We start from the raw sequence: 14,028 nt of genomic DNA on the forward strand, positions 1-14,028 counted from the left end.
AGACTGTGGACACAGTACAAGAGATGACCAAAGACTGCGGACATAGTACAGGAGATGACCAGAGACTGAGGACATAGTACAGGAGATGACCAAAGACTGCGAACATAGTACAGGAGATGACCAGAGACTGTGGACAGTACAGGAGATGACCAGAGACTGCGGACAGTATAGGAGATGACCAGAGACTGCGGACAGTATAGGGGATGACCAGAGACTGCGGACAGTACAGGAGATGACCAGAGACTGCGGACAGTACAGATGACCAGAGACTGCAGATAGTACAGGAGATGACCAGAGACTGCAGACAGTACAGGGCATGACCAGACACTGCGGACCTTTAGGGAGGGAGGGGGAGCGGGTACCTGAATTTGACAGGTACCCGCTCCCACTTCCGCGGAGTTCTCCTTCCTATACTGTGGGCACCCGACTTTGACAGCCAGGTGCCCACTGCGCATGCGTGAGAAGCGCTGCGCTTTGTGAATGGCCCAGCGTCTTTTGGGACCTGTCATATGTCCCAGAAGACACCGGACCATTCACAAAGCGCAGCACTTCTTGCGCATGCGCAGTAGGCGCCGGGCTGTCACAGATGCCAATGTCAAACGTGGTGACATCCTGAAATGCAATTTTGACTTCAGATGAAAAAAGATGCAAATCAGAAAAAACGCTATAAAGCACGGTTTACTGTGAGAAAGCAAACTTCCTGCCAGGTACGCCTGGATCATTACTCTACCAGGTTATTTCTGGTAAATATGTGGGCAGCACAGTGGCTAAATGTTTAGCACTTCCGCCTGGCAGTACTAGGGTCATTGGTTTGAATCCCAGCCACGGTACCACCTGCCTGGAGTTTGCATGTTCTCCCTGTGCCTGCGTGGGTTTCCTCCGGGTACTCCGGTTTCCTCCCACACTCCAAAGACATGCTGGTAGGTTAATTGGATCCTGTATAAACTGGCCCTAGTATATGAATGTAAGTTAGGAACCTTAGATTGTACGCCCCTTGTACGCCACATTAGGGACTAATGTGAATGTGCAACATATATGTAAAGCACTACGTAAATTGATGGTGCTATATAAGTACCTGAAATAAATAATAATAAATAAATATCAATTGCCAGCTATTAATATTACACACATTCAAAAATCCTTCTAATTATCCGTTGTGTTGGAATGATGGAAATCTATTATAATATATATATGTTTTGTACACAGTTACATGAATTTAACTGACAGCAATATAAAATCCATATTATTTTCTTTTTCAGATTATCATGGCTATTATGCTTGTGTGGCTGTTTTGCTATATTCTGACACTGACTGATGTGTTTCCATCAGAAAGTAAAGCAAGAACTGATGCAAGAGGTGAAATAATGTCCAGCTCTCCATGGTTCCGTTTCCCATATCCTTGTATGTATTTTTTCTAATTGATGATGATTTCCATAGTTAATACATTAACCAATGTTTAGATAGTAGCACTTGGTATTTATCCAGGGTTTCTGAAAATTGCTGAAATTTTGAGTGTCTATGCTGACCCTATTCTGGAGGGTGTATGGTGTGCTTTCTCAGCCTGCCCTGGGTGTTTCTGGATTATTTCTGTTTGCTTGTCTTCATTGAGATGAAGCGCTAAAGCTGGCCATACATGAATTGAAATTTGGCCGGTCAGCAGGGACTGGCTGAATTTTGATTTGTGTATGGGCAGGCTGGTTGTACAGAAATTAATCTATCAATCAACTTCTGTACAACCAGCCTGTTGGATTTTCCCTGCTTGCTTACTACCACCAGCTAAAGCTGGCTGCTCTGATCAGTGTATTCAGACACCAGGGAAGCCTCTCCACTGTCACCTTAGGAGCTACTGTACATTAGGGACTGCTTAAAGCAGTTGTAAACCCAATTTTTTTCCCTAAAATAAAAACAAGCCTATTGTACAGAGCCCGACCACCTCATTCTGCCCAACAGCTGCACTGTGTCAGGGGAGAGGTGAGCTGCGGGCTGTTAGAATATTCCCTACTCCCCCCCCCCCTTTCTCCTGTAAGCAGAACGGGACAAGAGACATACAATTGGCCCGCCACTGCCCACTACGTTTCTTTCCTCCTGCAGCCAGAGGACCAACCAGAATGTCTTCTTTAAAGGAGGATCTTGGGACATGTAGTCCCAGAAGACAGGGAGCTGATAGCCTTTAAAGGGGCATGGACTACAGCCCCCAGCAGAGCAAGAGAGCTTGGAGAGTTTTTGTTAGGATATGCTCCTTATTTTTTAATAATATTAGATCTAGAAAATGTATCTGTTGAAAATCACTCATAACAGTGAACTTCAAACCATATTTATTTATATTTATATGTTCAATACATGTATCTAGATCTTTTAGAGCCCTTTGCCATACTATGATGATGTCATCAATGTACCTCTTGTATAGCGCCATCTCTGTCCATTTATCGTAAATACATTCCTCTTCCATTTATCCATCACTAGATTTGCTACACTGGGAGCATACTTGGGCCCCATTGCAACGCCTTTACACTTTTGGAAAAAGGTATTATTATTCCAAAAGAAATTGTTATTCATAGCCAATTCTAACAGTTCAATGATGAAACGTCTTTGAGCTTTTTTTAACTTTGTCTTATGTTTTAACGTCCATCTCACTGCTCTTATTCCATCTTTTTGATTAATATTGGTATATAATGACTCTATATCTATAGTAACTAAGATGCAATCACTGGTATTGTTCATATTTTTAAGGATATTAAGTTCTCCACTATCTTTCAAAAATTATCTATTATTCATAACTATGTCTTGTAGAAATGAATCAATATATTCTCCTACTCTTGCAAAAAGGGAATTAATCCCACTAACTATGGGCCTTCCAGGAGGTTTTTCTTTGTCTTTATGTAATTTAGATAAATAATAGATAGTGGGTATTCTTGGATTTTTTTATCAAAAGATATTTTGCTTCTTTATCTCTCAAGATTCCTATATCTTTAAAGACAAGAGCTTTGATAATATATTTTTCTTTTTTTTTTTTCCCAAAAAGGTTTATTTTATTTTGAAATAAGAAAGGCACAACAAGTCATATACGGATACGGAACACAGTCCGCGCATAAACATCTGTCATAATCTCCCGTAGCGCAGACGGGTCATAAGTTGTTTACTAGAAGTGTGAATTACCCTTATACAAAAGATCACATTATAGCTGTTGAGTAAACTAAACCAAAAAAAAAAAAAAAAAAAAAGAATACTGATTATAATAGGTAGTCTAGAGGATTATAGTGGATGCTGCTCTGATGCGTAGGGATTATTCAAATAATGGGACCATGAGGCGCAGTACAAAATATCATTTGAAGGCGTGCAATTCTTCTGTGTCCGTAGCCGGGCAATGTAGGGTTCTTATCGTGAAGGACAATCATACCTATATGTGAAAGGGCACCCTGTCCCTCATAAAAGATATAGTTATTTGTAGAGGACAAAGGTGTGAAGGAAAGAAGAAAAGGAAAAGAAGAGAGAAAGGCACATCAGGTGAAAGGAAGTGTGAAGAGTAGCATCATAAAAGGAAGGGGAGAAGAAAAAAAAAAAAAAAAAAAAAAAAAAAAAAAAAAAAAAAAAAAAGGGGGGGGGGGGGGAATGGAGGGGGTCAAATAATAAATAGTGGCCGTTAACTAATCATATCACGTAACATTATTTATGGTGACGAAGATTATACCTTTATGTAAGAGAAGGTCCGGGTAGACTCAGTCTATGGAGCAATTCTAGAGGTGAGAGCTCTAAAGGTGTTTGAGTTCTTGAATCACATCTCATTCATTCATAGAAGAACGATAAATACTGGTGGTTTGAAAGTGTTTCCAACATGCCCAAGTCTTCCTGAATCTCTCGGGGTGTTCTTTTGCCACTGAAATCAGCTCCTCCATCTCCGCAATCCTGATGACCCTAAGAAACCACTCCCGCACAGTGGGAACCTGTGTTGACCGCCAGTGAACAGGGATACATTGTTTTGCCGCATTTATCATGTGCAAGGCAAGAGACTTACGATAAGTCCGAAAAGGAAGTGAGGAGTGGTGGAGTAAAAATTGTGCCGGGGTGAAGTCTAGATTGTATGTGGTTATTTGTGAAACTAAGTCTCGCACTTTACTCCAAAAGGGCTGTAGCAGCGGACAGTCCCACCATATATGTAGGAGTGTACCCTTTGCCTGTTGACATCTCCAACATAAATCCGAAACGTCCGGGTCAAATTTATGAAGCAAGGATGGAACTCTGTACCATCTGGAATATATTTTATAGTTGTTTTCTTGTGTCGAGACACAAATGGAACCTGTATGCATATGGTCATAGATGTGATCCCAATCTTCCGGTGACAATGACAGTTGTAGATCAAGCGACCAGGCCTCACAGGCCTTTCGAGGTTGAGACGTATTGGCGGTACCCAGATAGGAATAGAGCTTGGATATAACATGTCTCTGGGGGAAGTCCGTAAAGCAAAGTTTCTCATACGGAGTAAGTGGCCTTGAGTAATCTTGTAGATGTGGGGAGCTTCGTATAAAGTGATGAAGTTGTCTAAACATCCATGGCGTAAAGTTCAGGGATGGCCATGTCTTCATAATGTCCTCTCTAGATAAGAACTTCTTATTTTTGAAGAATTGGTGTACTGTCAGATTAACTGGACGAGCATCTCCGGCTAGGAAGGCCCGAGACATACCCGGCAGAAACTCTGGATTCATTTTGATCGGAGTTAAAGGACCCGGAAAGGAAGAGAGTTCTTTTTTCTGGAACAACTGATGGCAACAGCTTAAAGTAGGACCTATAAGAGGGTGTTCCCGAAACTCCGAAGGAATGTGAGAGTTTTCCAGCCAAGGGGAAGGGGCAAGTGGTATTGTCGAGAAATCTGCCTCCAAACCAACCCAAACCTTACGATTGTGGGTCGTGGTCCAATCTACTACCCTTGCTAGGTGACAGGCCCTGTAGTATCGGGCAATATCAGGTAATCCAATACCTCCACCCTTCTTGGGCATGGTGAGATGGGCAAAGCTAATTCTTGGGCGTTTATTATACCAAAGAAAGGAGGTACAGAGTGTTTTATAGGATGCGAAGAAAGAAGTTGGTAGTTTAATCGGTATTGTCTGCAGTAGATACAATATTCTAGGAAGTACGTTCATCTTGAGAATGGCTGCTCTACCAAACCAAGAGAACCAGGGTTTATTCCAAGCCTGAAGGTCTGTGGAGATATTACGCAAGAGGGGTAAGAAGTTTTTATCGTAAAGTTCCGTTAGGTGAGTTGGTAAGTGGATACCCAGATATGTGATCGCCGCCGACTGCCAAGTAAAAGGAAAGTTCATTTTCGCTTGTCTAAACACATCTTGGGTCAAGGAGACATTAAGGGCTTGGGATTTAGAGAAGTTGATTTTGAAGTTAGCCAGATACTGGAACAGCTTGAATTCTTGCAGCAGATTAGGTAAAGTGATATGTGGGTCTGTTAGGAAAAGTAGTATGTCATCAGCAAAGGCTGCTATTTTATGAATTTTGCCATTTATCAGAATCCCCTTGATGTTATCATTCTGTTTGATACAATTCAACAAAGGTTCCAGAGTCAGAATAAATAGGAGAGGGGATAAAGGACATCCCTGTCTAGTCCCATTGCCTATCGAAAAGGAATCCGAAAGGAGACCATTAACTCGCACTTTAGCTGTGGGAGTGGTATATAGAGACATGATAAATGCCAGGAAACGCGGAGGCAATCCCAGACCAATCAGAACTGCCTCCATGTAATCCCACGCCAGTCTGTCAAAAGCCTTTTCTGCATCTAGAGATAGAAAGAAGCCAGATTGTTGCTTTTGAGTTAACCAATGATGAATATTTATGGCCCTTATTGTATTGTCTCTAGCTTCTCTCCCTGGTACAAAGCCCACCTGGTCTGTTGATATGATGGGATCTATGATGCGTAATAGACGATTGGCCAAGATTTTGGCAAAGATCTTTAGATCAACGTTTAATAGAGAGATCGGACGGTAGTTCGCAGGAGAGGTTTGGTCTTTATTCTCTTTTGGTATGACCGTAATATGGGCCTCAGAGAGATGGCGCATGGCTTGCCCGGGTGTATCTAAAGTGTTGAAGGCCCGTAGAAATGGCTGTGCTAAGATGTCACTGAAAGACTTATAGTACGAAGTGATAAACCCGTCAGGACCTGGACTTTTACCAGGTTTCAGTTGTGCAATGGCTTGTTGTAGTTCCGTCAGGGTCAAGGCGCCATCTAAGTCTTGCGCTTGTGTTCTAGAAATAGAGTTTGGAAGGTATCGGGTCAAGAAGGTCTGAATAATAGTCTCACGAGGCCTGGTGTCTCCTGTCGGTTTAGATGGAACGGGTAAATTGTAGAGAGAGGAATAGTATTGCACAAATTCAGCTGCAATATTCGTTGATGTTTTCAGTAAGCGACCCTGCTTGGAAGTGAGCTGAGAGATTTGCTGAGCCGCCCTTCTAGATTGCAAGGCCCTGGCTAGAAATTTGCCACTCTTATTTCCATGTTCATAGAAAAGTTTCTGTTGTAGCGTAAAATTACGTTTGTTTTTTTTGTCAACGACATCTCGAAGTTGTTTTCGCGCCTGATCTAGTGCTGCTGAAGATTCCAAGGCTCTAGAGCGTTTATGCGTGCATTCAAGTGCACGGACTTTTTGCATTAAGGCAGTAAAGGATGTTTGAGCTAGGCGTTTTCGTAAAGCGGATATGGACATTAGAAGGCCACGCAGTACACATTTGTGCGCCTCCCACTGTACGAGAGGGGTCGTGTCTGGAGATGTGTTTTCTTTAAAGTAGTTGGTCAAAGAATCACGGATCTGGAGGGTGACGGATGAGTCTGTAAGAAGAAAGGGGTCCAATCTCCATGTTTTGGATGCTGCTGGTGTATCCGGGAATTGTAAAGTCATCATAATTGGGTGATGGTCAGATAAAATCATTGGTTCGATCGAGGCCGATTTCAATATATGTAAGTCCTTTTGCGAGAGAAAAAAATAGTCGATTCTGGAATGGCGTTTGTGTGGTGCGGAATAATAGGTGTAGTCTTTGTCCGTAGGGTGAAGGGTGCGCCAGGTATCATGAAGGAGAAGGTCATGAAGTTCAAGTTTAATCTGTTTGAGTGCTGTGAAAGGTTTAGAGGAAAAACCAGTTGAAGTGTCTTCCAACGGGTTCAAAGCTACATTAAAATCACCTCCCAAGATCAAAATACCTGATTGAAACACAGCAAGTAATTTGGAGATTTTACGAAAAAAGCATACTTGTGCGGTATTGGGACTGTAGATGTTGGCAAAAGTAAGTGGCTTATTAAAAAGGGTACCTTTGAGAAAGAGGAACCTCCCCTCAGGGTCTTCGAGAGACTCAGTAACTTTAAATGAGAGCTGTTTGGAAAGTAAGATGGATACACCTTTTGCTTTCACTTCCGCGTTGACTGCATGATAAGCCGTTGGGTAATTAGCATTTGAAAATCTAGGTATGTGATCCGTTCGAAAGTGTGTTTCTTGGATAAAGAGCACATCTGCGCGAAGGTTTTTCATGTATGTTAGAAGTTGTGAGCGTTTCTCAGGTATATTTAAGCCCTTGGCGTTAAGAGAGGCCACTGAGAGCGTGCGGGCTGAACATGTAGATGTGTGGTTGATAGCCATGATGTTGTATACCAGAAAAACCTGTTCAAAGTCTATAGGTATACCAAATGAGAGGCGGGACGAGAAGAAAAAAAAAAAAAAAAAAAAAAAAAGGGGGGGGGGGGGATTTTTTTTTTTTTTTTTTGGAGGGGGGAGGGGGGATTAAAACAGGACGTGTAGAGGTAGAAATAGGGATAGTAATTATATGGAGGAAGAAATAAAGAGTGTGACAGAGAAAAAAAGAAGTGTCAGGCGTGTCTCATAGAAACCCATATATATATATTGATATATATATTCCTTCTACTTCCAGAACAAACTAAACTCCAGAGAAGAGATAGACCAGCTACTCTATCTCCTATTAAAGCTCTTATAAAATGGTTGTATGTAAAACTGTGTACAGGATTACAAAATTACACGTGGAGATGTGTCGAACCCAGAGACAGCCGTATTGTGAGTATACAATATAATCGTAAGGAGGACTTATTCTCTCAAACGAGAGGTATACAAAGGAGTCAGTCTACCATAAGGTGTCCCTGACACACAGAACTATGTGGGAAGTAGCTAATTTATACCGAGAGGTAATCTATTCCTATTAGGAAAGGGAGGTCGGTGTAAAATAGTATGTATAAAGCTGGGGAAATAAAAATATTGTAGATGAGCAAGAGGGTAGATAGTAAGGCTCACAGGAGTAAGTGCACTAGAACTGACGTGAAGGAGGTATGTGCTAACGGAAAGGTCGTATGAGATTGAATGTAGAAAGTGTTGATGTGAATACACACTGAGGCAGTGTTATTCAATAGAATGTAGCAAGCATACTCATACCTCCAAAATACTATACAATCACAAGTTAAACAAAATATAGGAAATAATTAGACAATTCCTCTAAATGACTTCGATCCTGCACGGCAAACAATCTCGCCATTGTAGGAAGGTCTTCATAAACTGTATCAGTTCCGAGCAAGAATATCATCTTTATGCTAAACAATGCAGGACAACAGCAAAAACATAACATATGAATATTCCGGGATGTAGGCCTTAGGCCATTCATTCCGTTGAACCGTTTTCCAAAAACAAGGTAAATATTAGTCCCAACCGAGGGATCTTATGCTATACAGCCGGTCACTACTAAGGAATGCTGGACTCCCCACCGCCTACCAAACCGTGACAGATCATCAAAGAGAGGGCATTCATAATCCGTGGCCAGCTGAGAGCATGGATCAAATCGAATAACTGTATAGATTAAAACTTAACACAACAGCGAGATGAACCATGAATGTGAACATTGAATATGAAGGTCCCATATCTCACATCTGAAACACCACCTAGTCCATGAGTGAGTAGAAGGTATGTAATATACCAGGTACTACGATGCATATGAAGGAGTTCCGGATACTATGTGGGAGAAAAATATTATAGGGAGAGGGAGGAGGTTACGGGATCAGGATATTAACATAGTGTCTACTTAACCCAGGTAATTATACACCCGTATCAAGGCTGAATGATGGGTATGGAGGAAAGCATGTTAAACTGAGAGTGAATCCTATGGGACCGTATAGCGGTAGTATACTCTGGGCATCATTAGGGGCAAGTTGTACAGCCAAGTATAATATGATCATGCACAAGCATTACCATAGAGTCACTTTAAAGACAGTAAGGAATAGTATGGAGGCTATACCCGGGGTGTCTCAAGGGATATAAAATACGTGTCCTCCAGATAGGATCAGCTGGTTTTACACAACTTTGGTGTTAAGACACAAAAAGCAGGAACATATGGATGTCCTATCCAAGTGCATCCAACACATAAGACATTGAGTTTCAGGGAGTCAGGCGGAAATCCAGAAAAGGGAATTGGCCTGCATCTCTAGATCTCAAATAGGCCTACATTTCTGTTTCTGTTAGAGCTAGTAAGTTAATACATTAGGCCGGTACTGATCAGGTGAGCAAACTCCCAAGTCAACAGGGGTACAACCCACATCCCCAGTAGCAGTGTCACACATAGACCCCTGGGGCCAAGAGCAAGAATAACTTCAGCAGGCATATTTAAGATATATAAATATACATAACTGGTAAATAGTGTAAAGAAAAAATATGCTGATTTGATACAATAAACATACCCCAGTGTCCACTCCCCGGGATCCTAGGTGGTCCGCGATAGACTGTGGTAAGGAACCGTGAACTACAAGAAAAATATTAAACTCATTTGGGCCTTATGTAAAGAGGCCTCCGATTGGGAGACTGATGCTATACAGATGGGTAGAGAAGGGAAAACTGAGGAGAGTCATTCGTGACGTGCCTTGCGATGTGCAGGTGATGCTGGTAAACTATCTCCAGTAATGAGCCGCCGTCGTACAGGGGTGGTTGAGGTGTGAGGGGATCTGCTTCGTCTTTCTCCTCCAGAGTGTCTAGAGAATTGCAGCTCCATGGGGTCTTCAATTGACCGTGATGAGGAAAGAGATGCACTGGACCAGTTGGGAATGTCCAGTAAAGGGATATTCAGAGTTTCACAGAACAGTGGAAGGTCTTCCGGGAATCTCATGAGAGCTGATCTCCCCAGGTGAGTTGCTGATAGGCCAAACGGAAACTTCCAGCGGTATGCTATTCCCTTGGAGCGAAGTAGGTCTAGTAAGGGGCGTAGGTCTTTCCTACGTTGCAAGGTGAGGTGGGAGAGATCCTGGAATAATTTAATTTCTGTTTCATGATACCGCAAGTGGTGTTTATCCCGAGCTCTTCGTAGTATTTCTTCTTTAAGTCTGAAGTCTACCAAACAGCAAATTACATCTCTCGGTGGTTCAGTGTCTCTGCCTCTAGGACGCAAGGCCCTATGTAGACGTTCGATTTCAATTGGGGATTCAGGCGGTCTTTCCAAAATATCATTAAAGATGGTTAAGAGCGCCTGGGAAAGTTGTGCAGATTCGATTGCCTCAGGGACACCACGTACCCTTAAATTATGTCGTCTTCCCCTGTTATCCAGGTCTTCGACGTGACGATCGAGCTCCCTCAAATGCATAGTGTGCGTGTCAACCTGTGTGCGCATATCATGAATGGCTAGGTCTTGTGTGATTACTTTATCCTCTACTGCGTCAAGTCTGCCAGCCACTGCCTGCATATCGATATGTAACTCAGCGATTGCCGCAGAGAGAGTCCCTTTAATATCTGATGCAACCGCTTTCAGGTCCCCTATGGTGAGAGGAGTGGTTTCAGAATCTCTGATTGCGGTAGCTGCGGTTTTAGTCATGCATTGTAGAGGAGTCTCCGTACGAGGCGAATGTGGGGGAGATACATGGGAAGAGGCTTCCGCGTGCTCCGGCGTCTGAGATCGGAACAACTCCGGGATGCTGCGATTGACAGGGCCGTTCAGACGGCGAGGGGATCTGGAACGAGGAGTAGATTTCTTGTCAGATTTCCCCATGTTAGCGGTTACTCTCTGTGATATGATTGCGTAATCCCACCTCCGTGTGTCAAGGATCTAGGTATTTATGTAGACATTTTCAGTGGGATCGGGCTGGGACCCCCAAAACTTGCGAAAGAAGGGGGGATAATTATTCCTGGATAGACTAGATATCGCAGTGTATACCTCAACATGCGTGAGAGGAAAGGCAGAGTTTGGTACTGTGGGGTCTGTGGCTTCTGCAGAGTATTGGGCTTCTGAGGGAAAGTAGGGGTTGCCCCTGTTTTCCCCTAGTGAACCTTTACAGGGGAGTCAGCTACCTCAGGCCTAGCTGCCACACAGTTCACTACTGCAGGGGATTGTATAGGCCCTTATTGTAGGCCGATGCTCTCTGGGTTCATGAGGGGGGTGCCCCGATGGGTAAGGGAGAGGTGCCCACTTATGATTGTGGAAACGAGTTGAGGACCTGCAATCCTCTGTCACACCGAGTGACTCACTCACCCGTCCTTTGCACTGGGTGTGGTTTCGGTCTCGCCTGGCTGCGACAAGCCCCACTGCTCCGTTGCCACAGACGAGGAGCAACCGACACCAACGGGGATGGAGGAATCCAGCCGCCACTGATCCGGGCAAGGGGAGAAGATGACCAGCAATCCCCTCCTCTGACACCGCACGCCACGTGCACCTGGCACCCGGCGGGGCGGGCGCGAGCTGGATATTATCGCGGCTTCACTCAGCCGCGGTAGGCCACGCCAGATTGCCGCAGCGGACCCGGGCCAAAAACGCCCAGACCCACTCAGTGATGTCTCTGACAGAGACGACGGGGTCTCCCGGTTGTTCCTGCCAGCTGATGTCACCCGGATGGCGGTGGATGCGGATCGGGCCGTCGGGAGCTCTGGCTTAAGCGGCTTCTCCGATCGCCATCTTGGACACGCCCCCCATAATATATTTTTCATTACCAACTATAATATGCAATATAAAGAAATTCAACATATTTTCAAGAGATATTGGCCTATTCTATTAAAAGATGAAGTATTAAAAAATATTATGGGGGCGCATGCGCGACCAGGGATGATGGCGGGCGCATATAATCTGAGCTCCGCTCATCCCCGGCCAGCACGGACTCACCCGCCACGCGCCACTGCCTTCCTTCAGCTCCGGGTGAGTCATACATCCTCTGCACCTGGCACGGCACCAGAGAGAGTCCTCTATGGGGAAGATAGGGCGCTGGAAGCCCCCCTCCCCGCAGCCACAGGATCTGCGGCCCTCAACGCTCCGGCGGTTCTTATCCAGGCCGCAATCCCCGGCCTCTAGCATGTCCAGGAACCCAGGGAGCGATCCCGGACCCCCGGTGGTCACGGAGGGTACTGCACCCTCAAGCATTACTGCTCCTCTGCCTGCCTCTGCCCTGATCCAGCCCCAGATGGAGGATCCTGACCCCCAGAATATAACTGGGGGGGCAATAGTCCACCCTGCCTCAGGGAATCAACACCCCTCCACCCAGATTTCCCAGCAGGCCGTCACATCATCATCCCTCACAATTTCAGCGCTAGATGATAAATTGCAAATATTCTTACGCAATATCACCGCATCCATTTCCACTGAAATTGGAAAACTGGCGTTGGATCTCAGAGGGGAAATAGTGCAGATTGGAGACCGCATGGATAAATTGGAAAATGAGTTTGATGATTTGGTGCAATACGTTCATGTTCTGGAAGAGGACAATGCGTATCTGAAACATTCCATGTCCCAAATGCAGCTCCAACAAGAGGACTTGGAAAACAGGGAACGGCGCCAAAATATCCGTATACGCGGTATGTCCGAATCTATTGTTGATGCACAACTACACCGTCGCCTATTGTCCTTTTTCACCGCAACTGCTCCCTTGGTTCCAGAAGCAGATTGGCTTATGGACAGGGCTCATCGCTCCTTGGGCCCAAAATCTGTTGAAGGCACCAGACCACGCGACGTCATTGTTCGCTTCCATTTTTTTCAAAGCAAGGAAGCCTTATTATCAGCAGTCCGCCAGTCGCAGAAGAGTTGGAGTCTGTCACCTTTAAATTCCAAAGATGGCTATCTTTGGAATTTAAAGGTGACAGACTCCAACTCTTCTGCGACTTGTCTCCGACTACCCTGGCCAAGCGGCGAGCTCTGAAGCCGATCACCTCACACCTTCAGCAACACCGTGTCCTTTATCGGTGGGGGTTCCCCTTCAGGCTGATCGTAACTAGGGACAATACTCAAGTTGTGCTCCGTGATCTTCATGAGGCGGATTCTTTTTTAAAGCGCCTGGGACTTCCACCTTTGTCAGATGACGTGTCCCCACTGCCACCCACTCCAGCCCGTCCATCTGCCACCCCCAACAAGATCTGGACTCCAGTCCGCAGAGGCCGGAGGAGGCTCTCACGTACCCCACAACGTCCACGTCATCCTCGGACAACTGATCCGCCTGTCTGATGATTCCCTGGGGTGACTCTCCGATGTGAATTCGGTGCCGATCCTTCCCTCCTGGTTTATACATGTTTTTTTCCACAGGTTTTTCATTTCTGGCCGGCCGAACCATTGTTGGGTGTTTTTTTGTTTCACCTTTGTTTTTTCTGGCCGGGTTTGGCGATCTTCCTGATGTCTTGGTTGTCGTGTTGCTCCCGATTTTGTCTAGCCATAGGCCTAGACGACTTGGGCCAAATTGTTGCTCCCAAGTTTATATCCTTGCGGATACTTATGTCAACTACTGTGTTTGTTCTTTCTTGTGTTAGTTTAATGTTTTTTGTTTTCCATTCTTTACATCGATGGTATATTATTCATTTTTCATGCTAATACATGTGCTTTTTTCATTATTATTTCATAATGGCTTTGAGGTTTTTGTCATAGAACATCAAGGGTCTCAATTCCATTCAAAAACGTTGGATGGCTTTGAGGGAATTTCGATCCTCAGGAGCAGACATTATTTTTGTCCAGGAGACCCATTTCAAATCAACTGGCTCCTTTCGTTTTGCCTCGAGATTTTTTTCCCAAGCCTATTCGGCCTTTGATCCT

The 14,028-nt window shown here is 44.5% G+C and overlaps 1 protein-coding gene across 1 annotated transcript in view; it reads left to right on the top strand.

Moving 5' to 3' along the window:
- Positions 1 to 14,028, top strand: part of SLC23A1 (solute carrier family 23 member 1) — a 684,016-nt gene that overhangs the window by 328,817 nt on the left and 341,171 nt on the right. The window contains exon 7 of the mRNA XM_089660642.1: positions 1,260 to 1,401. Coding sequence (XP_089516768.1) covers positions 1,260 to 1,401 — 142 coding nt within the window. The remainder of the gene's footprint in view (positions 1 to 1,259; positions 1,402 to 14,028) is intronic.

The sequence above is a fragment of the Staurois parvus genome, unplaced genomic scaffold, assembly GCF_062004578.1.
Source record: "Staurois parvus isolate SC_StPar_1 unplaced genomic scaffold, SC_StPar_1.0 ptg001256l, whole genome shotgun sequence".
Taxonomy (NCBI): domain Eukaryota; kingdom Metazoa; phylum Chordata; class Amphibia; order Anura; family Ranidae; genus Staurois; species Staurois parvus.